Source organism: Puccinia triticina, chromosome 6A (assembly GCF_026914185.1).
Source record: "Puccinia triticina chromosome 6A, complete sequence".
NCBI lineage: Eukaryota > Fungi > Basidiomycota > Pucciniomycetes > Pucciniales > Pucciniaceae > Puccinia > Puccinia triticina.
In genome coordinates this window covers 7205095-7232233 of record NC_070563.1, presented here as the reverse complement: position 1 = coordinate 7232233, position 27139 = coordinate 7205095, and the positions used below count along the sequence as shown (strand labels likewise).

Genomic DNA, 27139 nt, shown 5'->3' with positions numbered 1-27139 from the left:
TCTTTGGGCGAGTCTCTATGGACGCCGTTCACCTAAAAGCGAGTGGCGCTAAGTACTTGATTGTTGCTCGTGACGATTTCTCTGGTTGGGTTGAAGCCAAAATCCTCAACAACTTGACTTCAGAGGCGGTGGCCGCTTTCCTGCAAGAAAACTGGATGATGCATTACGGTTTGGCTCAGGCGTATTCGACAGACGGCGGTTCCAAGTTTGGTGGTGCTTTAGCTGAGATGTTGCGCGCACTGCCCGGCCAGCATCGCTTATCTACTCCTTATTATCCCAAAGGACAAGGCATGGTAGAGCGTGGCCACGGACCCCTCAAGGCGGCTTTAGTGAAGTTGGCGGGTGAGAGCGGGAAAAACTGCCGCAAATTCCTACCACTAGTTCTGTTTGCTGATCGGATCTTGACAAAGCGGACCACCGGCTACTCTCTGTATGAGCTAGTTTTCGGCCAGCGGGCCGTCCTGCCTTTGGATCTGGAGATTGAGTTGTACCTGGGCGTGGACTGGGACTCCGTCAAAGATACGGCCGACCTCCTAGTGGCCCGGTCTCGTCAGCTGGAGCGCAGTGAGGAGACGAGAGGCATCACATTCAAGAAGATGATGGACGCACGGGGTGACTCGGTTCAATATTGGTAGGAGAAGCACGGCTCAAGGATTCGCGAACCACTCAAGCCCGGCGATCAGGTCCTCGCCTACAACCGGTCACTGGAAGTGCAGTGGGGTCAGTTGTTTGTGCACCGATGGAACGGCCCGTATCGCGTCGTGGAGCAGGTTCAAGGCGGTTCTTATGTCCTGGCGGAACTCGATGGCACGGAGCTCAAGCGCCGCTTCGCCGCGGATCAAGTAAAAAGGTTCTTCTCTTGCGGGGACATTCTTGACCAGAAGTAAGTTCCCCCTCCAAGTATGCATCCCCTGGGTAGTTACTACCGCAATTTTTCAAAACTCTACTTCTTGCCACGCTCGTGAGCACCGCGGGCGCGCCTGGTTTCTTTCTCTTTCTTTTCAGGGCTTGGATTTTCTTTAGGCACGGGCATTGGACGAGCAGTCTAGGGACAGACTGCAAGTCGTGGGTGGATGTGGTGGACAATCTGGTACACGCGGAGGCTCAAGCCTTTTGCCGCGCATGGCGCGCGCCGGAGGACGCCAAGAGTCAAGACATCAAGACCTCAAGTTTTATCCCTCAAGGCTTTCTCAAGTTTCAATGGCGCAGCGTGGCGTGCATCCTCAAGGCGTTTCAGGGTTCTTATTTTCCCCCTCTTTTCCTTTGTTTCTGTGTTTGGTGGTTTTGTTTTCCTGTTAATTTTCTTTTCATCAAGTTTTGTTATCTTTTTTCTCTTTCTTATATGCGCGTCTTGGTTAGGTTTTGGATGAGGAGGGTTGGTTTTTGGCTTGTTCCATTTTGTTTTGTTTGTTGTAGCGCGCGCATGCGCGCTAGGTTGTGATGAGATGTCTGCTACATGTCACCAACTCCAAGGTTTGAGTTCAGCTCAAACTCAGGCTTTGGAGCGGCATGGACCCACTCTGAACCATAAAGATCTTAGTCATCCATCAATTTCTAAAGTTTAAAAGTCTTGGCAAACAGTCTGCCCAAAGTCTCACGTCTTTAAGTTCATTTCCCCGCAACGCCTATCTCTTCCAGCTTTCTGGTTTAGATCACAACCCCGCCGGCAGTATCCCCGGCTCTTTTCTCAACAACAAAATCGCCGACGCGCCATTCCAGCCGTCAGAAAATCAACCCCCCCCCCCTACGCTTACACAAATCTCAGCGCTCTTTTTCGACCAATCACCTCGGAGGGCATAAAACTCATTTTCCTTTCTTTTCCATTTCCCCTCCCCCAACTGCTTCCGGCCTAGCACCGGCAAGAGTTCCTCAACAGGTGGCTCAGTGGGCTAGAGATGGCCATTTTGCACCCGCTGGCGGGTACCCGCCACCTTTCAGGATGCAACTATGTGCCCTGGCAGGTACCCAGGGCTGTTGTGGAGTTAATTCCTTGAATTTTTACTAGGATTGAACATTCCACACCGCCATGGGTACCTGCAAGGGCACACAGTTGCCTTGTGAAAGGTGGCGGGTACCCGCCAGCGGGTTCAAAATGGCCATCTCTACAGTGGGCTCAGTGGGGTTGGGGTACTCTTGAGTTTCCCATCTGTGATGCGGACAAATGAGTCTTTGTCAGAAACTCTGGATTTGTTTTAATTCACTCGGGAGGGGCAATGGTTTCCTATTACAAGGTATATTCATAGGGATGGGTTGGTGGTTTGTTTAGAGGGAATGGCTGGATTGGAAAGTGGGTTGAAGGAGGGGGGGAATGAGCGGAAAGATTAGAGGGGCAAAGGAAAGAGGAACAACTCGGTAATGTAGAGAGACAAGAGTGCTGTTTCAGCGGAGGAAGATCGAGGGGGGGGTTGGGGAGGGGGGGGGGGATAATTGGGGCAACTTGACGGACACCTCACGGAATTAGGGAATTGGAACCTACTGTTCACGGTTCCTGTTCCGGACGCTTCCGCCGGTGTGATTTGGGTTGAAATTATTACCCTTGTAACCACTTCCTCTTGAACCTTGGCTTTGATCCGGTGTGGCTGGGAGCAATGAGTGGCCTTGAACTTGGGACAACGGTTTGACCAAGAGTTCTTTGTGGCTTGCTTTGGGTTTGGGTTGGAAGGGTTGAGGGATGTGGTTGACTTGCTTGGTCTTCAATGGTTTGATCCCTTTGAAGGGGTTGCCTCCGACTTTGCCGTCTCTGATGGCGTAGGGGTTGTCCGGGAGTCTGATTTCGTTGAAGTCTCTGCAAGTGGAAATTGCTTCATCGGCGTGCTCTTGCTTGAATTTAGAGATGTCTGAGAAGGATTCTTCTCCATCCTCTTCGACTCGGAACGTGAATGTGTTATTCCTGATCCAAATATCGTAGCGAAGGGCAACCATGAACCCTTGTGTTTGATGGAGCCAATTGCAGTGCTCCTTGTGAGCCAGGATCCACTCAGCAAGGACTGGGTAGTTGTAGCGGTCTCTCATTGTCAGGTAGAAACTACGGTAGTTGAGAGTCCACTCCGAGAAGTTTTGGGAGAACTCATCCGGGACCGGGTAACCATGGTAGGGGAGTCCCTTCTCGGCTGCTGTCTCATCCGTCTTTGGGCGGTTCTTTGAGTGGTAAGATAGGGCTTGTTCCTGCCACTCCCTATTGAAGATGGTTAATGGGAGAGGGCCCTTGCATTCAAGAAGTAATTTGTGGAAGTAAGGGGTGAAGCTCTTGTTGTCGTGCGAGTTTGATCGACCAACAATGAACTTCACATTTTGCACTTGTGTTGTTTCCGCGAGTACCATGGGTCTCTTTTGGGGGATGACTGGTGTTGTGAATGACACTTGCACTTCATTGTCAACCGCCACCTTGCTTGCTTTGGGCTTTTGGTCGGCCAGGATCGCCTTGCACATCTTGGAGTAGTGTTCTGCCTTTGCTTCATTGCCCGCCTTCTTGGCTCTGACCATCTTGGCTAGGAGGATCCCTCTCGCCTCCTTCTCCAGGTCTACTTCTTTGCTTTCCTCTTCCTCTGTGGGGTTTGGTGGGGGCGCTTTGGCTGTCTGCGTGTCTGTGCGGTCCATTCAAACCTGGGAGAAGTGTCAGTTCTCTTGTGACATTGGCGCTTGTTCCTCTCCTTTTTTTTTTTTTTTTTTTTTGTACTTACCGGTTGGGATTGATAGTAACTCTGTGATCTCAGGATCTTTGAGTCCTTCTCTCACGGGTGCGTCTTCTGCTTGCTTCATGCGCGGTGCATTTGGGAGATTATTTGCCGCGGCTTGGGTAGTGACCTTGTTCTTCGGAGGCTTTGCCTGCTTTGAAGTTTTGGGGGGTGGACCGGGGTTTTGGGACGACGCGTCTGTATCCGACTCCTGTGGGGTTCCTGTCTGTGAGGCCATTTGGCTGCCCTCATCCGCTTTGTGAGCGGTTTGTTGAGCTGCGGCTTTGATGCTGTTCAAAGCGTCTTGGATGTTTAGACCTGACATCGGAGGGGTTGGTCTGGGATTCAGGGTGGAGATGGTATGGAGGGGGGAAAGAAGGTTTGGTTTGCGAAATAGCTACGGGAAGTTGGATAGGGCGTGGAAGTGTGGAGATGGATCAGAACGTGGGAGTGTGAAGATGGTTCTGTATGCTGTGGTAATCAAGTTTGTGTGATTTCTTAGGTTTCCTTGATGATCTAAGTTGCGTGGCCCTTAAAAGGCTTTTTGTAGATTTTGAGAAAGGAATTTTGAAAAAGGAAGAACCTTGGAAACGGTGATTCCAACCGTGGGGGGACAAAGCAATGGAAAAGGACAAGGAGTGGAACTCTGAGGCTATTCTCAGGAGGGAGGAACGGCCTACTGGGAGTCGAGTCATAGACCTTGACGGTGAGGCGAGGGGGGGAGAGGCCCGGCGCGGACATCCGCCCTTCCCCTGTAGCCCTGTACGCGCAACCACGTGCTGGCACGTAGGTAATTTATCTGCAGCCTTTCTTTGTATTACAGAAGAGGCCTGGCACGTACAGGGCGAGGCTGGACGGCCCCCATGGACTCCACCCACCTCCCGCTGCGCTCCCGGAAAGAAACATGATAAGTAGTATGTATATAGGTATGAAACGCATAATCTTGTCTAACACTCTAACAGGATCTGTTTCATGCCAGCTGATACACAACTCAATCGAACTGGAGGGCGTGTCAGGGTGCTAGTTGTTGCGGGGCCGGCCAAGTGTGAGGCCTGGCCTACTAAACAGTTCACTATATGGCTATGAAACTATCCAAGAGGATAGTTCGCCGATTGCTTGTTTAGTAAGCTTAGGAAATATATGATTGTGAAGTTCTCCCGAGTCACGTTGATGAAGTTTATATGTATAAGAGTTTATCGATTTCTGAGTTATAATCTTAAGATTTGAATTTCTTAGGATAGTTGATAACTTTGATTGTGAGGAAAACTATGACAAAGAATATCGCAATAGAGAAAGAGAGGAAAGAAAGAAGGGAAGACAAATCGCGAAAGAAAGAGTAGGTCAACAAAACAAAATTCAAACCAATGACATCATGAAGAAATGAATACGTCATTGATCAATAATGAATTAATCCTGCCAAGGAGATTCGATCATGATCAAAGCATCCTGGCTTACCTTCATTAGCGCATAGCAGCGCATGACCTACAATTTATCAAAGTCATCCGTTACACCAAGGGTTCAGAAGATGCCCAGCCCACCAACACCTGGTCTCCTGGAAATGCCAAGCGACTCTGGCAACAAGCGTCCACAGTTGGAGCCACCGGCACTGCTTACAATCAACAGATGAGATATCATCATCGCATTGCCTCGACTTCTTACGAACTCGTCGCGGGGGAGGAAACCAGTTGGTGTTTCCGGCGACGGCTACGCTCACCTGAATCCCGGAAGCTGAGTCATCAATCCTGGGTGACAACCCGGCGGACTCTGGGACGGAGAGTCTACTGGAGCTGGGTGTATCAATTTGCCTGAGACCTTCACTTGGATGTATGCGCGTGCGGAGTCTCAACCTTATTTGGGTTGCATGCTTTTGAGAAGGAAATACAAGCTTTGGATGCAGATTGCAAGGAGAATTGTGCATAAAATAAACTCGACTCGGGTCTAGTAAAAACCCTTAGTTCCTGCGGTATCTCATTGCGCCGTCTCTTCCGGTGTCCTTCCGGAACCCACAGGCGACCGGATTGGAGGACTCGGAGCCGGTTTTTAAGCTTCAAGGAATCAAGCCCCGGTCCTCGAGGGGCCCGCATAAGTCCCGTACTGCCCCCGTGACGAATTCTCTTTCGACTCTCGCCAGGGCTCGATCATCGCCGATTGCCATCTGCACCGAAACGACCCGATTCTTGGATATAACTCTGCCAGTCATATCTGGCCTTCGCATAGCTCTCAAGATTGCCTTCGGTCACCGCTGCTATCCTGTTTTGCTGTCGTCTTGTTACGTGGATGGCAGATGAAGCCCGCCGATGTTCTTAGATGGGTCCGCCGTAGTTGAGCAACCATGGTGGGTATTCCACCCAACGCTGTATTGTATCGGCAAGCTTCAGCGCAAAACCGTTGACTAATTTTTTGTCTCCATTCCATGCAGTGAGTGGGATGTATCTCTGATTGGACTTCCGATCGATCAACTCGTCCTATCCACTGTCACCGACCAATTGCCTTGCGCTGTTGGATCTTTAGAGGCTCTGAGCTTCACAACAAGCGTTGAGGTTCATAACAGAGTACTGGTAGAAAGGCAGGACATGTATAATGCAATGTGATTATTACTCTCGCTGTCTACACGTCAGGTTCTCTCAGATGCTATATTGAGACCGCCACTTGATTGCGAGAAGAAATTGATCGGATTGTCCCACTTGAGACGCGACGCACTCGACATAAATGCACAACCTTTCGTTCATAGTACAATCAATCATCAAAATAAGACCAGTTGTATCAGTCGATCGGGTGTGTTGTAAAATGCCTCTTTCGGAGATTTGGTTAAAGTAGATTGCGGCAGCATATCGCTTTTTTGATTTGGCACGATCACCCACCACTGCTTCCCGAACTGCGTAACATGGGGCAGGATCAGACTGCGATAAGGGAGCGCTGAGTCCATTTTGTGCACTTAGAAAGGTTGATACATCAACTACCACCGCGGGACTGATGCTTTTCAGGTTCGCCTTGATAAAACTAATCCCAGCGGCCTTTGAGGTGACTTATTTGCTGCCAACGAGGTTTAATGGCGCTTCACTTTTCGTTGGTTATATATTTCCGGAGCGCAGCAGGAAGCTGTCGGGAGGTGAAGCCACGCCAGGGTCGGCGGACTTTTCGCCTCCAATCGCAGTCATTTACACTGCCACATGAGCAATACATATGAAGCTGGAAGCCAAGACTCAGGCATCGTCCCCTTATCTTGCTCCTCTACTCCCCAAAGTTCGCCGCTCTCTGCAGACTGCACCTAGCGGAAACCTCTTTCTCCTCTCGTCCGCCATCTGACGTTTTTTTTTTGCTGCGACCCGCTCACCCAGCCCTCGCATTTTTGGCCAGTTTTTTTTTGTTTTTGCATTTGTTTTATCTTCCTTCTTGTCGGATTAGATGGTGCAGGCGGCAGCCCTGGCCCCCTCGCAGCGTCGCGCGGAAACCTTGATCTTGTTGTTCCGGGGTTACTTGGTTGGCGTGGGACGAAATACCAACTTCGTTTAGACTGGCCTCCATAGGTCAAAGGCTGAAATAGTATAAATGGATGATATGATCGGAAATTTTTAACCCCGGTATAAAGAGCGAGTCGTTTTCAAAGCTGAGCAGAAGAAATATACAATGCACAGACCAATACACTTTCCACAGCCCGCTGCAAGATTGCGATTGCCTCTCATAGTCACGTAACGTGTCGAGAAAAAATATCAAGACTTTCGTTGGCATAAATGGGGATATGAAGAGTAGATGAGATCACACATGGGTGTAGGCAGTGTTCTTTATTCCTGTTGAAGGGAATTTATCTGATACTACATATCTCAGGATGCGGATATTGCCCAAATCAATTCGACTGAAGCGGCTGTGACCTCTATGAGATTTATCACATTGAAGTACTCCATCCAAGTAGTCACCTGTCTCTGACATCCCGTGGAGGTTACCTCTAAAAGACTATAAAAGTGATACTTGAAACAATAGCCCTCTAGAGACACCAGCAAGTCGTACGACAAGCTGACCGCGCCAGCGTCTCTGATTCCTCGGAGCCTACGAAAAACCTGCTTCATAGATATGTGCGATGAAGAACTTGTGGAGGATGTAGCAGAAAGATGTTGGGGTTTAAGTTTTTGGCTTTCAATAAAAACTCGCCGCGGCGATCACTATGGAATACCGCTGAACATGTCCACTTTGTAATTCCATACCTCTTGTGATCCTTAGAATGCTCAGCAAACAACAGATAACAAAGTTTCACTGTGTCTGGCCAATCACAATCCAAGTTGCGCGTAACCCGGATTTATTAACCACGCTGCAGCTTAAAGGCAGCTCAGCAAAGAATCAAAGGGAGCGCGTTCCAGTGAAGGCGCGTGAAGGAACAAAGGGTAGCAAGAAGATTTCCGAGAAGCAGCAGCTGATGATGCTGAGCCGCATAGCTTAAATAGACTCGCTGCTTGACCGTCAGTTTCCTCCCCCCATCGCCCATCCTCATCCTCTTCTTCTCAATTACTGCCCCCCTCCTCCCCTCCCCCCCCCCCCCCCTCCCCCTCCTCCAACTGACGCTGGTAAGTACAGTACCTCATACCTTCTCACCACCACTCCCCTTTGCTTCCCTTCCTGGTTCGACAAAGTAACACATATCTTTGCCCTTGAAATTTGCCCCTCCCCCTCTCAATCCAACTCTTAGCAAGCGGGTCTTCAGCGCTTCTAGGAATCTTGGGGTTACTTTTTCAGAGCCCGCTCCCTCCTCGAAGTACCTTGTGGGTAATCATATTCCCCGGCGCGCTTTCTGTCCACTTTCACTCGGTGCCCATTGCTTATCTGCATTTTTTCTTACCAGTATCTCGAAGGTCAAGCGCCCGCTCGGAGTGTTAGTTCTCTTCCTTCTTCTTACTCCGCATAAATTCACTGGCCAAGTTCTAACGCCCTTTCCTCTCTATACAAAGGAAGGCCAGGCAAGATGCGCACCGTCTACGATACGGATGTGCGAGTTTGTCCGGTCGGGGCTCCATCCCGTGACTTCAGCCGCCACCGCAAGCCACCACAGAAGGCAGTCCCCCAGCGCCGTCCTGCCCCATCCTCATCACGAGCCAATCGCCCCCAGGGCATGGTCTTCTCCGTCGGCGACCTTCCTCAAGAGCTCCATAAAAGGTTTCACAATACTAAGAGCGTTTATTTCATGGTTAGAATGAGGTTGGTCCATCTGACAAGCTCAGAGACAGAGAAAGAAATAAACAAGTCATGTACCTAAGAGCGGAACTATTGCCGGCTCTGGTATGAGATAGAATAATAATGAGAAAAGACTGCTATGGCAGCTAGGACCACGAGATCGTGGGGAGAGGACTACTGTCTGGGATGCGCAACTGTGTTCTGCATCAGTGCCTGAACTTTTGGTGCGAAAGCTAAAGAGATGATGTTTATCTCTTACTTGTGCTCGTTCAGGCTTGGTACTTTAACGTCCGCCGATACGAGTGAGAAGCGTGCCGGGACTGCTACGGTCTGTTATTGTAACAGATCTCTATATCAGTGACCGGCTACGCTTTGATGACTCTGCATCAAAGGACTTACCACTCGTTGAGGTGGAAATCCTTTCGATGAGGCTGGAACCGATTCGGTCTGAGTTGGCGTCGGGCGAATGCTTGCTGTAATTAGAACATTGTTCTTTTAATCAGCAGCTCGCTCCTCGGCTTATGACGAACCCAAGGAGCACAGCTTACCTATTCGGTGTTGTGCTTCTCTTGGGACGTTTAGGCTCTTTGTCGGATGTAGACGTGGCTAGAAGGAGAGGAACAAAGTTTCAGCTTCTCGCCTACTCCTATTGTCTGAGAGTCTCATGCATATGCATGGACCTGGGGGTCGCGCGGACTCACCATTCCCCCTTGCGGGGTTAGGGTTTCGCTCCTTGCGCTTCCTTTGCTCTGGGGCAAGCCCTGAGTCTTGACATCCCGCCATGCTTCGATCCGGTAGGGTTGAAGCAACTTGAGACGAAGGCTTGATGCTGATGATTTCAAGGGCTCTTCGTATAGTGACTCTGCCGACCGGTTTGGTGAGAAAGTCGGCAGTGTTTGCCTCAGAGCGGATGTAGCTTAGCCGAATGAGCTGTCTAATGATAAGTTCGCGGACAAAGTGAAGACGGATCGACATATGTTTTGTGCGAAAACTGTTTTGTGAGGTTTTGCTTTTAGCCAAGTCGATGGCTCCCTTGTTATCGACTAGGACTTCAATGTTGCGCGGTTCCGGTTGAATCTTAACTTCCAATAGCAGATTGGATAACCAGGCTAGTTCCCAACCTAGGTCCGACAAGGCTTTGTATTCAGCCTCTGTTGTTGACAACAACACCGTGGCTTGCTTTGACGATTTCCAAGCTATGAGGTGAGATCCCGCCATGATTGCAAAGCCAGTGGAGGATCGGCGTGTATCGGGACAGTTTCCCCAATCCGCGTCAACGTATGCCTTTAATGCGATGTCGGCGCTTTTCAGATAGGTTAGGCCAAGAGTCTTCGTTCCCGCCAGATACCGATAGACCTGGATGGCTGCCTGATAGTGCAGTATGCCAGGGTTCTCTAGATATTGAGACAACGAACTAACCGCGTACGCTATGTCGGGTCGAGTTAATACGCTTAAGTAATTGAGCGAGCCTATCAACGCTCGATATTTGACACCGGTCTTCCTGAACTCAGCTATCTCTTGAACAGTAGGCTTCTTTAGGTAAGCTTTTGGATTGAGTGGACAGGAGGCCGGGTGAAGCTTGTCGAGCCCAAATTCCTCCAGCTTTCGCTCAATGAACTGCGATTGGTTAATGTGGACGCCTTTCTCCGTTCGCTCGATGTTCATTCCTAGAAGGAATTTCGCCTCGCCCATGTACTTGATCTTGAACTCCGCCTCCATCTCTTCCTTAAATAGGAGCGGTTGCTTGCTGATGAAGACTAGGTCATCTACGTGCGCATAGACAAAGGTGTCCGCTCTCCCTGGAACTCCGCAGCGGTAGAAGACACAAGGATCGGCAATCGAGATAGAGAAGCCGATCTTTTTCAAGTAGTTCAATAGCCGGTTATACCACACCAACGGCGCTTGCCTCAGACCGTATATTGCCTTTTTTAGATCCAGTACGGAGTTAGGCGGCATATCGAGCCCAGGAGGCAGAAGGAGCGTGACTTTGTCCTCAAGGGGACAAGTAAGGAAAGCGCTCCTTACATCGAGTTGATGAATCTCCAGTCCGTGATTGACCGCAAAAGAGACAAGCAACCTTAATGAGCATGGTCGCCCCGTGGGTGCGTAGCGCGCCTCGTAGTTCAGTCCATACGTTTGTCTGAAGCCTTGAGCACAGATTCTGGCCTTGAACTCAGTCACCTTGTTGTCTGGACCCAGTTTCTTCCGAAAGGCCCAAGTGGCCGGGATTGGCGCATCTTCCGGTTCACGGCGCCGCTGTAGCCACACGTCGTGTTGAATCATGTTTGCAACTTCCTTCAATTCGGCCTCTTTCCAGTTAAGTGACTCAGCTGAGTTCATTGCTTGACGATGATTTTGAGGCTCCGACACTGCTGTTGCATGATACATTTGACGTCGGCTGTAGTTCCGAATGTTAGCCGGGTCGATGTCACTGGTGATTAAAGTGGGATGTCGAGGGCCGATAATCTTCAGACGGGGAAGTGATGTTGGTTGCGGAGGATGTTGCTGTTGATTTACGCCGGCCATGGCTTCCTCAGCGTCTTCTTGGCGTTCTTCATGTTCACGGTCCTCATCGCCTAGCTGCGGGCCAGGCGCCAGCTCCCCTAGTACCCTTTCAATGTCTTCTTCTTCCTCACGGTCCTCATTTTCGTCCCGTTGCAGTTCATTTAGTTCATCCTCCTTGGTGAAAGGCAAAGGGTCCTCTTCGGTAAAAGCCGGTAATTTATCGATTCCGAAGACATTGTAGCTCTTGCTCATCGCAGGACAGACAGGAAAGGTCGACTCATCAAAGTGGACATGTTTTGATGTCACGAAGGACTTGTCATCCGGTCGAAATATCCGGTAAGACGTAAAGTCGTTGTCATAGCCCAACATTATCCCGTCCCAAGCTATCGGATTGAATTTGATCCCACAATTTTGCTTTGGTTTTACGATCCATGCACGACATCCGAATGGTCGGAAAAAGCTCATGTTTGGTTTGATTTTAAACATAAGCTCCATTGGTGAGGCTCGACTTTTGCTAAGAGAGGGCAAGCAGTTCGTGTTTGCTGTGGCGGACTTGACAGCTTCCCCCCACCACTCCGGGGCCATATTGGCCTGCATCATTTGAGTGCGAGTCATCTCAATAACCGTTCGATTGGCGCGCTCGGCGAATCCGTTGTGCTGGGGTGTATAGGGCGGCGAAACGTTATGTTGAATTCCGGCCTCCTTGAGAGTAGCGCCCAGTGTTTTCCCAACGAATTCGCCACCACCGTCAGTTATCAGTTTCTTAATGGTGGTACCAGTCTGCGCCTCAAAGAAGGATTTGTATTCTAGGATGGCTTTCGGAGCGTCGCTCTTCAGCTTCAGGATGTCCGTGTGAATGTAACCGGAATATTGATCCACTATTGTGAGAATATAGCGGGCGCCTCCATTCGTCGCGGGAGTGATGGGCCCAACAAGATCGGCGTGAACGACCTCGAGAGGGCAGGTTGTGGCTTTGAAGTGGCTGTTGAAGGGAAGTCGAGTGACTTTACCCTTCATGCATGCGTCACACGCTCTTGAGGCTTCAGGCGACAATGGTTTGTTGAGCATCACTTCGATCCTCTTGCGGCTAGCGTGTCCCAACCGTCTGTGCCAAAGGTCGAAGCTATTGGGTTTGGCAGCTGTTGTCACTTCAGTGAGATTGGCTGTTGGTGCGGCCTCAGGTTCACAGATACCCACTATCTCAAAGATCGAGTTTGTGGTGTCAATATCGATCGCAGTTTGATTGTCAATAGTCACAGTAAATCCGCATGGCGCTGGTGAAATAGAGGCGTTGTTCTCCATTAACTGAGCAAACGAGATCAGACTCCGAGTCAAGTTCGGAACGTAAAGAGCGTCCTTCAAGATAATGGTTGACCCGTTTTCAAGTCGCAGTACAGCGGTCCCCTTAGCTACCGCGAACAGCTCACGTTGATCCCACTTATTACCGGTGGCGATGCTGATTCGAACTGAAGACGTGGTGCTGAATAAGTCGAGAGCATTCAGCATATGGTGGCTGGCGCCTGAGTCCAAAACCATAGGCATTTTCAGCCCGGCAGTGTCCGGGCCCGTTAAGTAGCCAAAGGAGGGTCTGACAATGTTCGCGGATTCGGAGGTACCTGGTGCAGTGGTGGTGACTAAGCCGGTGGGTGGATTTGTGCGAGCTTTCTTGTAGAGACCGGGGTGCAGGGTCCAGCAGTCCTCCTCGGTATGTGAAGTTGCCAAGGGATTGTGTTGCTTATTTGTGCACGGATGAGGGTTGAAACGTCGCTTGCGCTGCTGATTTCCACGGTTTCCGGAATGCTGCGCTTGCGTCGCTAGCGCTGTGGAAGATCCGATAATTGCTTCCTCGTCCCTGGTCATGGTTGCTGAGACAGCATCGTGGTGAGCGATATCCCGAAGTTTTGCGATGATTTGCTTCGGATGCGAAAGCATCTCGGCGTTGCTAATCAGAGTCTCCATGAGAGAGGGCCTCTTTCGTGAGATTCTAGCGATTATCGTGCAGCTCAAGATAGTTCCGGGAACATCTAACCCCATGGCAGCAAATTCCGCCAACATTGATTCCAATTGAGTGATATAGCGATTGATGTCGTTGCTGTATTGGATATCTTCCCATTTTCGCCACGCATGATAGATGGCGAGTACCGACGCTGACGCATATTCTCCCTTAAGCTCTTTCCAGAGAGCAAAGGCGTCGTTTACGTTCTCGTCAGTGATGATATGGTTGTATATATCGTCCTCAATGTGACCGCTGATGATGGCAGCAGCTCGAACATATTCCAGTTTAGCTTGTTCGGAGGCGTTAGGCGGTAATGGTTCCTCAATACACTTCATCAAACTCTTGACGGCCAGATAGGTCTTGACCTTGCGCTGCCAGATGGGAAAGTTTTTTCCATCAAAGGTAGGACATTTAAACAAGTCGCGCTCATCACTCGTGGTAGAGGAGGTGTTCGCATTCGACGAGGAAGCAGCGGCAGCAGGAGTTTGACGAGTGCCGGCCATGTTGTTCCGCTCTTAGTAGTGGTACTGAGGTTCGGTGGTTCCGAGATCCGAGACTGTAAATCTAAAAGGTTTCACAATACTAAGAGCGTTTATTTCATGGTTAGAATGAGGTTGGTCCATCTGACAAGCTCAGAGACAGAGAAAGAAATAAACAAGTCATGTACCTAAGAGCGGAACTATTGCCGGCTCTGGTATGAGATAGAATAATAATGAGAAAAGACTGCTATGGCAGCTAGGACCACGAGATCGTGGGGAGAGGACTACTGTCTGGGATGCGCAACTGTGTTCTGCATCAGTGCCTGAACTTTTGGTGCGAAAGCTAAAGAGATGATGTTTATCTCTTACTTGTGCTCGTTCAGGCTTGGTACTTTAACGTCCGCCGATACGAGTGAGAAGCGTGCCGGGACTGCTACGGTCTGTTATTGTAACAGATCTCTATATCAGTGACCGGCTACGCTTTGATGACTCTGCATCGAAGGACTTACCACTCGTTGAGGTGGAAATCCTTTCGATGAGGCTGGAACCGATTCGGTCTGAGTTGGCGTCGGGCAAATGCTTGCTGTAATTAGAACATTGTTCTTTTAATCAGCAGCTCGCTCCTCGGCTTATGACGAACCCAAGGAGCACAGCTTACCTATTCGGTGTTGTGCTTCTCTTGGGACGTTTAGGCTCTTCGTCGGATGTAGACGTGGCTAGAAGGAGAGGAACAAAGTTTCAGCTTCTCGCCTACTCCTATTGTCTGAGAGTCTCATGCATATGCATGGACCTGGGGGTCGCGCGGACTCACCATTCCCCCTTGCGGGGTTAGGGTTTCGCTCCTTGCGCTTCCTTTGCTCTGGGGCAAGCCCTGAGTCTTGACACTCCAGAAGATCGGTGGATCTGAGCTACCCCCAGCTCCTGACTCCCTTCCTGCCCCCAGTCCCAGCTCGAACTGCCCGCGGCATGGGTGTTGTCTTCAACGTCAACGAGCTCCCACAAGAGCTCAAGGAGCTACAAGCTCAAGGCTCAAAGGCTAAGCCCGCTTGAATCATGTCAGCACTTCATTCCTTCTCTTTCATTCAAACATTAACACATTCGACTAACACACATGCAATTCTATTCCAACAGCTCTCACTTTCTCTTCTATGTATCCTTGCAGTTCCCTTGCACTTTTCTTTCGTCTTTCTTGTTTACCATCGCTATCATGTAAATAACTATTAACATGGCTTTTCTACCTCATCAACCTCTACTTCGCTCTTCTTCAAACTGTATTACATAAAATTTATTATTTGTACGCAAACTATTACCCACACCGTGTGCCTAGTTTCAAAGGCAGTCATTTCTCCGATCAATCATCATTGTTACCAACCCTTACCAACCTCACACCCTTGTTGAGCCCGCCCCTCCAATAAACACAAGCAAATTGTTTATTCCATGCGAATATATGATTTTATTTTTTGCATAGACCATAGTTGGGAAATCCCATTTACGTTTGACTTCAGCTCCTGAAGAATATGTGGGAGGTGGGCAAATCACTAGCATCTTACTTTTTTGCCTGCATAGAGCTATGCTCTCACATTTAGCACTCTATAATCATGAAAATATGTTGGTTTCGGGCGTCGTCGTCCTATTGGTGGTAAAAATAACCTCATTGAAAGCAATCTGAATCACTGGCATGTTCTAAGGTGGGGAATCTGCAAAGGCTCTACGCGAGCAAGCGCTACGAAGCCCTTCCAAGTTCCAGGCCTCTACACTGTCCACCACATCACTCAGATTGAAGGTATTGAAGTAAAAAATTACAATCATTCTTCAACCCACACTAATAAGCTAAGCATAGGTTGAAGCATATTCGAGAGAGCCTTGCCTTGTACAAGCTGCGGTGTGAAGCATATGGCCCGGCCAGCTTACAAATCCCCGCGGGTGCCCCGCGTTGTTCCATGTTGAACTCACCGTTCTCACTCGAAGGCTTGAGCAAGATCATCGACAATTTGAAACACGTACCTGGAGCGGAACGACCAGGGTTTTTCTTAGTTCTACCAGTCATATCTGATCTCCGTTTATCTCAGGATTCCCTTCATCGGCCACTGCTATATGGCTTTGAAGTCCGCTGGTCAGATATATCATATACCAGATGAAGCCCGCCGACGTTTCAGAAGAGTGGTTGAGCAACCAGCGAGGGTCATCTATGATCCTTGTCCAATGTCTGCTGCTGAACATTAGCCTATCGTGTAACGATTTGTTTCAGTGTAGAACTCGTTGTAGAGCTGTTGTCTGATGTTTTACCTCAACTCCATTCATGACATGAGTGGACTCCCGGCCGATTCACTTTTGCTTCGCATGCCAGCGGCAGAGATTGAGAGGGCATGTTATGCCAATCAATGCATCTATCATCCCCTTGCAAACATACATCTCGAGTTCTGTCAGACGTTTCTTGACTCCGACCACGTAATTTTTGAAAAAGTTGAGTCGCACCAGCGACCCACTAGTCTGGTGGAGGACTAAACAGCTTTATCACGATCATCCTTTGCTAGAAGGCAAGCCGGCGAATAATCGACACTGGGAGGAGAGCTCGACATTGCGCGTCCACAGTTAAGTCATATTGACACCCCCTATTTCATGGCTGACTGGAGGACACCACCAAAAATTGACCAGGTGATTCAACCCAGGTCTACCAAGAAATTTACTTTTCAGTCTGAAAGGATTGATTCGTTGAGTTGCAAACATGCTGTCGATTTTCCTATTGCCGTATCGATTGACTAATACTATCTTGATTTGGGTCGCATTTTGATCAAACAGAGAACCGTTGAGTGATGTTTAAGTCCCTCTAATTCAAATTCAATTTACTTGGGACCTTGAATTATCAGCTCCCAACAAGGCACCAGCGCTTGTGAATTTTGCGTTGGGACAAGCTGTACTAACAGTAACTGTAACTCTTCTGAAAAAATCCGGGGCATGAAGTGTAATCGAATGGGATCAGCTTGGTTGGAGCAGCTCCCTTCATCGCCGGTAAAGAAAGCTATACCCGTTGTGCAATCAACTCAAGAAATGATAATATTTGGCCATCTGGTCAAGTCATCCTTGGTTTCCTGGATTTTTTGTCTAACACTAACTTAAATCACGAATTGGTTTATACTAACAAAGCATTACGGAAGTAGACACGTTTGTAACAAGGATCTGGAAGGCATGCAACCAGCATAGGGATGCCCAGACCATCTTATTCCTTGGCTCCCGGCGCAAAAAAAGACATAACTTACATGGTGGAGACCTGAGTGAGGATATAGCAGAGAGCTGTTGGGGTTTAAGTTTTTGCCGTTCAATCAATACTCGCCGTGGCGATCACGGTAGAATACCGACCAACATGTCTGCTCCGTAACACCATACTTCTGTTAATCCTTTGTGATCACATAGAATGCTCAGCAATCGACAGTGAATCGATTTTCACTGTGTCTGGCCAATCACAATTCACCTTGCGCGGACCGCGATTTATTGACCACGCTCCAGTTGAAAGGCAGCTGAGCAAAGAGTCAGGAGCAGCGCGAATTAGGGAAGGCGCGTGAAGGAACAAAGGGCACCAGGGGGATACCGGAGAAGAAGCTGCTGGTGGTGCTGAGCCATCTAATTTAAATAGGCTCACTGCTGGACGGGGCAACTCACTCCCCATCTCCCTCCATCCTCAACCTCTTCCTCTTAATTACTCTCCCTCCTTCTCCAAGTGACGCTAGTAAGTAGAAGCCCTCATACCCTCTTACGAACCCTCCCCTCCCTTTCCTTTCCTGACTTGATATATTAACACCCATCCTTTCCCTTGAATTTTTCCCCTCCCCCTCCCTTAATCCAACCCTTAGCAAGCCGGTCTTTAGCACTTCAAGGACTCTGAGAGTTACTCTTGTAAGACCCTCCTCGGAGGAGGTGTGAGCATTCATCCTAATTCTTGCACTCTCGTTCAATTGCTTATCTGCCTTCTTATCTTCCTTGTTTTGTCACCAGTCCCTAACAGATCAAGCGCGCGGCCGTAGGGTTAGTTCTCTTCCTTCTTCCTACTCCGCATAAATCCACTGGCCAATTTCTAACGTCCACTCCTCTTTATGCAGAAGAAGCCCAGGCCAGGCAAGATGCGCACCGTCTACGACACGGATGCGCGAGTTTGTCCGGTCGGGGCTCCATCCCGTGACTTCAGCCGCCACCGCAAGCCACCACAGAAGGCAGCCTCCCAGCGCCGCCCTGCCCCATCCTCATCACGAGCCAATCGCCCCCAGGGCATGGTCTTCTCCGTCGGCGATCTCCCCCAAGAGCTCCAGAAGATCGGTGGATCTGAGCTACCCTCAGCTCCTGACTCCCTTCCTGCCCCCATCCCAGCTCGAACTGCACGCGGCATGGGTGTTGTCTTCAACGTCAACGAGCTTCCCCAAGAGCTCAAGGAACTTCGAGCTCAAGGCTCAAAGGCTAACCCCGCGTGAATCATGAAACCTAGTCAGTTCTTCATAAATTCACTTTCATTCAAACTCAAAACATTCGACTAACATACATGCTGTGTTTATTTCAACAGTTCTCAATTTTTCTTCTTTCTTTGCAGTTCCTTTGCCCTTTCTCTCGTCTTTCTTGTGGACGGTTGCTCTCATGTAGAATACCCTTAACATGACTTTCATAACTTATCCGCCCTCATTTAGCTCATCTCCAAACTGTATCACATGAAAGTTATTATTTGTACACGAACTATTACCCACACCTTGTGCCTAGTCATTTCTCTGATCAATCATGATTTTTACCAACCCCCAATGTCTGATTGAGTCCGCACCTCCAATAAATACAGCAAAAATTTAGATTCCATACCAAGATATACATAGCGTTGTTTCGTGCATAGACGGTACCGCAGTTGGAAAATCATAATTCCGTTTGACTCCAGCTCTTGAAGACTGTATGGGAGGTGGAGGAATCCCTGGCATCTTCTTAGTTGTTTTTATAGCGTTATCAAAATCACATATCACACTTTATATCCATGCATCTTGTCGTGGGGCGTCGTGCCTGCGGTAAACAAATTCTTATTAAAAGCATTCTGAATCTCTGCTCGAGCAAGCGCTACCAATCCCTTCCAGGCTTCCATACTCTTGACTACACCTCTCAAATTGAAGTTAATGAAGTAAAAAATCCAGTCATCCTTCAAACCACACTAATAAGCTAAGCATAAGTCTAAGCGCATTTCAAAGAGCCTTCCCTACTGTTTTAGAAGAACTGATTAGCCCGCATAATATTTTAGTCTCATACAGCCGACCTCATTCGACTCAATTTTTGAAACAAAGCCGGCACTTTAGCGCGGGGCATAACCACACGAAAATAGTGAGGGTATCATTCAAAATTTGCCTCAAAATTTTGCTGAATCTTCAAAAACCAAATCCTGAATGAAAGGTGTTGCCGGTCGTATAAAATAAACGAGAATGATTGTACAACGTGCAGTCAGATTTTAATTTTGTTCGAGCAGGAGGCACTCTCAAGGTGTCATCAAGGATTCTAGCAATCCACCATTTAATATGTACGCCAGCGTCTTTTCAGCCTCTCGATGCATGTTGCCCTGCTCCGCGGCGCGCCGGCCGCTCGGAAGCGTTCAAGCGATGACCCGGGCCCCGGTCGCCCTCAAAAGCCCCGCGGGTGCCCACTGTTCCAGAAGGCTTGATCCCTCTTGATCATCATAACCTGGAGCGAAACGACCTAGATTTTTAGCTCTGCCAGCCATATCTGGCCTCCGTATACGTAGCTCAGGATTCCCTTCATCGGCCACTGCTATATAGTTTCGTAGTCGGTTGGTCAGATATACCAGATAGCCCCCCGACGTTTCAGAAGAGTAGTTGAGCAACCAGCGAGTCGTTTATGATCCTTGAACCGGGTCTGCTGCTGACCACTCAGCCTATCTTGTATCGATTTGCTTGGGCGTCGAGCTCCCCATATGTAGAAACTTTGTCTTATGTCGTGTCACCATTCCATTCATGGTTGATCAGCTTCTGGCCGATCCACTTTTGCTACGGATACCAGTGCCCTCCAGAGTATGCAGGCACGAAGGCATTTATCACCCCCCATGTAACCATACTCGTCGCGTTGTGTCAGAAGTCATGTGACATAGACCACTTGATTTCGAGAAGGGCTAGATCGATTCGCATTAGCGACCCACTCACAATGCGGAGGGTAGAACAGCTCTACACATTTAACGTGATGTTTGGCCAAGAGACATGCCAGCTCAGAATCAACTGAGGGATGAGTTCCAGACCACGCGTCAAGGTGTTCGACTACAGTCAACCCAAAATGACAACGCCTCTGTATCATGGTTGACTGGAGGACAGGCTCTGTAAGTTCCGCTCGACGTTCCTCCAGTTGACACCACTGGTTGGTCGTTCAGAGTGCTCCGCTGATACAGCTGTCGCCTCCTCGCCGCGAGTGACTGATTAGGTGAAAACTGACTCCACACCGACGAAAAATATGATTGTCCTAGTCTTGGTCCTCCTGCTAATCCCAACCACAATTGTGTTTTGGCTGATCTCAAAGAAGAGCATTCTCCGTTTTCCGCAATTACCGTGTCTCCCCTGTCCAAACCACCTGATCCGATCTGAGCTTCTTTGTTGCCTGGGGTAAAGAATTTGCCTTCTGAAGGGTTCATTCAACGTTTCCGAAGTCTAGTCCCCGAGTATCTGATAACAACACAAAGTTGGGTTCCCGGCAAGACCCCCACTTATGAGAATAAAAGCTGGTTAGTTGGTGGAAATTTCCGCTGACCGCCTCCTTCAAGAATATTAGTGTCTGGGCTGTGTGATTGTCGGTAACTCGGCTCTGCACTGCTACTTTCCGCTAGCCTTCAGCGCTCCTCTACTGAGCCTGATCTATAGCGTAATAATCCGCAAGTGAATGAAGCTCCGCACTTTGTAAGCACAAAATCCGCAAGTAAATCTCACGGTAAAGATAAGATCTCAGATATTCTCCTAATAACTCTAGTACGTCCATAGTTGTAAGTACAATGATGAGTGAATTCCGTAAGAATGATAGGATTATAGGATGATGATAGGATTATTCCCCCCTCAGAAATCCCTCCGCCCCCTTTTCCTGTCCTTCCCTCCTTGCACATCGCCGTTTCCACCCAATCCCACACGTCTGACACTTTCCCGCACTAGTCCCCCAGCTCCGCCCGCTATTCCGCACGTCACTTTCCCAGACTCGGCTCATCTCCAACGCTTGATCTCTCACCGTCCTCTGTCTAGCCCCCGCCAGTTGGTCTCTCGTCACCGCCTCCACCCTGGTTCCACCCGCTGGTGGAACCCGCTTTGGCTGTCGTGGCTCACCCGCTGACGCGCCGCTGCTACCAGTCCACGTGTGTAATCCGCCGCAGTCCAGCCCTGTCTTTTTCCGCTCCAATCCAAATACCCGATCCACAATCCGCAATCCGCAATCCGTGCATTCTGGTCCACGTGTGACTTTCCGTAAGCTTTCTTAGCGTGCTTTCCTGACATCATCCTCGGTGCTTATGTCACCGGAATGCACTCTGCCTGAGCCGCTCTGTGCATTCCCACCCGCGCTATCCCCGTGTGGACATTCTACCACGCTTGCCTATATAAATCACCACATCGTGCCTCCAGAGTGAAAAAGGCCTCATTCAAATTGTGCAAGCTGTAGTAGAAGCCTCTTGGAAATTTCCCAGTCGTTGGTTTCTGCCTGCAAATGATAAGAGTGGCCTGTACAAACCAAAAATCAAACATCTGAGTTCAAAGGAAAAGAAGAGCGGCAGATGGAGGAAATCACATACCTCCTCCATTATGAAGTCATACCAAAGCTGCTTTCCCTCGCTATACTTCCGTACAACGTGTTTGATTGATTCCAATAGCCTCTTTGTTGAGTCCCAGCCTGGACCCGGTGATCCCCAGAGTCGTTGCTTGCAGATCAAGGCCGCTGATTTTGCATTCAGAAAGTGCCCAAAATAGCTTTTTGGTACCCAGTGGAGCTTTTCGATGAGGTCGGAGATTTGCTTCAGTTTGTTATCTTCTGAGGTGATATTTGAAGTCGATGAAGTGGTATTTTGAGCCATTGCTGGTGATCAGATATGAATTGTGAGGTAGTGTTGTTTCACAAAGGGAGGTGATTTGTATGGTGTGATCCAAGTCCGGGTATGGGATAGTCTGATCCAAGGGGTATGGAAAATAGAAGATAGATTGGAGAGAGGGACAGTTGAGTGTTAATTGAGTGTGATTAAAAAAAAGAGAGAGAGGAAAAAGGCCAAACGAAAAAAAGAAGATTATACACATACGCTCAGCCTCCCAGACCTTGTAACTTCTTTGAAAATTGCTTGGAAGGAACCCTGATACTATCGCGATGAGCTGAAGAGCTTAAAAATTCAATGACATGTATAGCTGCTTAAGTCCCAACAATGGGGGGGGGGCAACTTTGAAGCTGCAGGCTGGAAAAATCAAAGTGTGGATTTTCATCCTTTTTTGGTGGGTGCTCTGCCACCCAAACAGTCGCTTTAGGCGTAAGTCCCTCCCTGCGGGAGGGGTGGCTTCGCCACCACCCAAACTTAAGCTCCACCCAAATGAGCTACCCCCTGTACCACCACACAATCTCCAAACTCCAGCCTCCCGCATCGGGAGGGACTTTATTAAGTTAGCAGCACCGCCAAGCCGTAGGTGCAAGCGGGGCTTACAACTAACAACAACATTCTCGCGTGAGAGAATCTCAAAAATAACCGTAGGGTTCCTTTCTTACAAATTATAAAATATTCAACTCATTCCCCAATATCCTTAATCTATCCCAGCTGAGCGCTGCCATCTTAGCTCCAATCCTACATAGGTAGCTTCTTACCATTGTCTTTTGTTATTTTTCTATCTTTTTTTAAAAGCAGTGTCTTTTGAATCTCTTGTCGGCCCTTTAAGGTTTTCTCTTCTGCCTAATTAAATCCCAATTTGGCATTTGGTGATTGGAGATTAATGCCATACCACTCTAATTAAGAAATGCACGTTAAAGTGAGAGAAAAGTCTGAACGGTTGGAAAAAAGAGTGTGACTTTGAAAAAAAGAAACACGGGAAAAAGCCATGGCCTTGTGAGTAAGCGGCCAAGAATCTGAAATTTTGTCTATTTTTTTTGGGCATGAGGGGGATGGATTGCCAAGAATTTGAGTAGACAGTTTAGTTAAGAGAAATACAAGCTTCAAATCATGAAGACCAAAGAAGAACTGGTCAAAAAGTGCGGTCTGCAGGTAGTGATGACATTGGCCACCACTCAAAGTTGCAGAATCTCTCAGGCCAACATGTGCTTTTTAGTCGTAAGTCCTCTTCCTGCGGGAGAGATCTCAATGCTATGCATCTCTCCCAGGCCAAATGGGGGCGCCCCCCCCCCCCCCCTGGCCGCAGCAGGGACGAGGGCTTATGTTAAGTTCGGGGTGTGTGCTGGATCTTGAGTTTGGACCTAACTTGACACAAGTCCCCCCTGGTGGGAGGCTTGCTGTGGCTGGCCGCAAAGCAGCCCCTCCCGCAGGGAGGGACTTGTGCACAAAGTCAAAAATTTGGCTGAGAAAGAAATCATGAATGGCTGGAGGAAATATACTTAGCATCACCCAGCCTTCCCCTCAGCTCCTGCGGACCTGTCCCAGAGCCAAAATATACTTCAAAACCTCAGCTTTCAAATGGTGCTGGTCTCATCTCCTCAATCCCAACCATTTTCCTTGTACTAATCTTTTAAAAATACAAAAACACAAAGAAATGTAAACCAAGGAATTACAACCATCATGCCTCGTGGATATTGGATTCACAAGCCTGCAGATATGTGCAGATCCTACACCTGTAGCCATTCAATTGTGCATATTATCAGAAAATCCAAAATTGGATCTTCAGAGCAATGGAATATCCTTCAGGATTCCTTTGACCTTCAAAACAAGTTCCTACAATCAGTTTTGGAGTTTATGCCTCAAAAACTTAGGTGAGGGTGCGCATCAGTGCTGCTGAGAGAAATGTCTACTCAGATTTCTCTGTACATGTGTTGTTGATTTTTAAATTCTGTTTTTGTGTCTTTAGGGTTGAAAATCCTTCCCTTGTCTGCCAGCTTTCAGACATTATGCATAAGCCTCTCCTACAGAGAGCCCTCCGAGCGGGGTCCCCCTAACCCTCCGTTTGAGAGGCTTAGTTAAGCTAGAGTTTGGACGGAGGACAGGTCTGATTCAGCAGACATCAAACTTAACTAAGTCCCTCCCCCGCTTGAGGCTTTGCCGCAGGGACTTATGACTAATCTGCACTTCTCACATGAGAGATCCGGATAATTGACCACGTTCATCATTATATTCCTCATTACTCAGTCAATTCTCAACCCCTCCTTATGGGACCCATTTTTTCTGAATGGCATTCTTGATCAATAAAATTTTCATGTATTTTTTATTCCATGTATCTAGCTCATCTACCTCTAAAATAAATATTTTGAAAATCAGAATAAAAAACAAAATTACTGTGATGTCAAGCACATCACTACATTTCATTCTCAATTCATTTAGTATTTCCATAGCGCACTGACCCAACCGCATTGGGACCCAATAAGCAGAGATGATTGGTGGAAAAAAATAGAAACACGTACTTATATCATGTTGTATCAGCAAATTGACCTTGAGATAACTGCGCACGGGCGGTTATTTCCTGATCTGGTGGAAATTCCAAGAAACTCAAGAAAATGGACATTCTAGAAAAATAAAATGAGGGGGAAGATGGACGCAAAAAAGTCTGAAATTATATCAGAAGGAGGGACAGATCCAGGCGTATCATCCACCCAAAACTTAGAAGGTTGGGTATTGTCAGAGTTGAGTTCTGGGGTTTCAAAGGAAAACACCACCAAAACCAAAATATCTCTCATGCAAGAGATGCAGATTAGTCATAAGTCCCTCCGGCAAAGCCTCAGGCGGGGGAGGTGTTGAAAATCAGCCGGCAACAGGACCACGCTTGTGCGCGGACTGATTGAACTCAATCTCATCAAGTAAACCCCAACAACCGCTCCATCACTACGATCCTCCGCTCTCTGCCGCCGATCTTTCCCTTGACGAACTTTCCTCATCTCCGTCCAACACTTCAATTCAGTATCAACTGCTTTTGCCAAGACTCTCCTCGGCGCTATATTCATTCTCTGCCAGTCTCAAGATTCACTCTCAACGGCGATATCAACTCTCATCAAGTATTCACCTTGGTGAGAAATGCACCAAAGCATTTCACTGGTCTTGCATACTCTTCGACAATCACTAACCTTATTTATTCCTAAAAGTTCCCTTATCCCTTGTGTCCACTCTCCTTCCATATTCCATCCATTCTACAAGTCCTGTCATCATTGGTTTGTTCGCTCTCATCTAATTCCCTCACCCAAATCTCTTGACTAACCTATTCTTCACTTAGCTCCTTGTCCTGTCTCCTTTGATTGTCCATAATCTCAGAATAATTGTTCCTCAAACTCAGGGTTTGTTTCCATTTATCATCCTTATCTTTTTTATGATCTCATTCTTACATTCTTGTGTTTTAGTTCTGGTTTTTGGTTCTTTGAAATACAGTCATAAGCTTCTCAGGAGGGACTTAGTTAAGTTCAAGCAGACATAGTGTTTGGGGGTGGTATCTCTGGGGTCCTTGGCTTGTATGAGCTCGGGCTGGGAGCTTCCCGGGACGGGCTTTTGGCTGGATGGTGTCCTGCGGTTGGCTGGGCAGGCTGAGTTAGTGGTTCTTGTTGGCCGGCGGCACGCTGTACGCTGAGGGTCCTGTGGGGACGGTCGGCGACCTATATATTACGCGCCAAAAACCCCCAACTTGACTGTTTGAGGCGTCTTAGTCGGGTTGCAGGCTGACCCAATTATAGAATAAGCTGCCCAAACCCAACCCAAAAATTTTACAAGTTGGGTTGGGTCGGTTTTGGTTCTTGTCATTTTCTTTAAGAATGTTCCCAAACCCAACCCAAAACCCAACAGGTCTTGGGTTGGTTTTGGTTGGCCCAACCAATTAGGGGGGTTCACAATTGAAATTTGTAAAACTTTAGGACCCATTTTAACCTGTTTATGAACATATTTTTAAAAAGTTGATAAATTGCACTGATTGATCAGTCACACCTTCTTCTGGACATATTGCCAAAATTTGAAAATTATGTTCATAAAGGCCTTGAATTGGCCTCCAAATTTTTATAAAATTCAATTGTGAACCCCCCTATTCAGCACAGAGTGGCACTGTGATGGGGTATCTTTCTTCTAGGATCTGCTTGATTGCTAGGTCTGAAAGGCCCAGTTTGACCATCTCAGTAACCTTGCCTTGGAATTCATTAACCAAAGTCTTTGGTCATCTTTAGAATTCATTGCCAAAGTCTTTGGTCATCTTTACAGAGGTGAGTTCAAGTTTTGGCGGACCTTATCAGATGTCACATAGGATGTCAGGCAAAAAAACTCATATATTGCCGGGATTATATTGGCTCCAAACTAACTGCTTATCCTGGTTATTTCAAGAGGAACCCCCAGCTCAACAATCTCTAGTTGGGTGTGTGATAACGTGTTTCTATAGGGACTGCGCAGAATCCAGAGAGGTTTCATGTCATCCACTGTATCCAGTGAAGATGAAACCTGAGGCTGTGTGCACAGCTGTATGGCAGGTAAGGTGGTTGGAATCATTGGCTATAATGAATTTCTGATTCCACTTATCTACTAGAGACCAAAGCGGCTTCGCCGCTGCAGGGTACCAGGTTCTGCAGATCCCCCCCCCCCCCCCCCCCCCCCAGCCTCCGCGCCCCCCCTTCCCCCTAGCCCCTTCACCAGCACCAACAAAGCCGCTCCCGACAAGTCCACGGCACACAATTGCAAAGGGAAACCATGCCTACCCCGCCGTGACTCACAGTTGCACTCCAGCCCAGACTGTTGCCATCCACCTCAATTCCACAGTGGACTGGTTTTGACAATCAAAACTATTGTAACTAGAGATTTCTAGTGGGTAACCGTTTGGCGGTACCCAGCACCTATTGGCGGGTACCGGCCACTGCCCTTTGAGTATCCGTCCGCAGGTGCCGGGTATACGATTTGGGCTGAAAAATCTCTGGGTACCCGAGTACCAAACAGGTACCTGTTGTTGTCAGCCGCAGTTGTGCACTCCAAGTGAGCTTGATGGCTGGCCAGCAACATCATCCCACTCAATGGCCGGCTATTGAGTGGGGTACACACCCCGCTTGATGACCGGACATCAAGCGGAGTACACACTCCGCTTGATGACCGGACATCAAGCAGGATACACGTCCCACTTGATGGCCGGTGCCCTTGATGACCAGCCATTGAGTGTGATGCACACTCAATGACCCTTGACCGG

General features: G+C 48.4%; 1 protein-coding gene across 1 annotated transcript in view; it reads left to right on the top strand.

The window, feature by feature from the left end:
- Window positions 1–18274, top strand: part of PtA15_6A829 (uncharacterized protein) — a gene marked incomplete at both ends in the record, with an annotated part of 57348 nt that extends 39074 nt beyond the window's left edge. The window contains 2 exons of the mRNA XM_053170574.1: window positions 17805–17834; window positions 17909–18274. Of these exons, the coding sequence (XP_053021752.1) occupies window positions 17805–17834; window positions 17909–18274 (396 nt within the window). The remainder of the gene's footprint in view (window positions 1–17804; window positions 17835–17908) is intronic.
- Between the last annotated feature and the right edge of the window lie 8865 nt (window positions 18275–27139).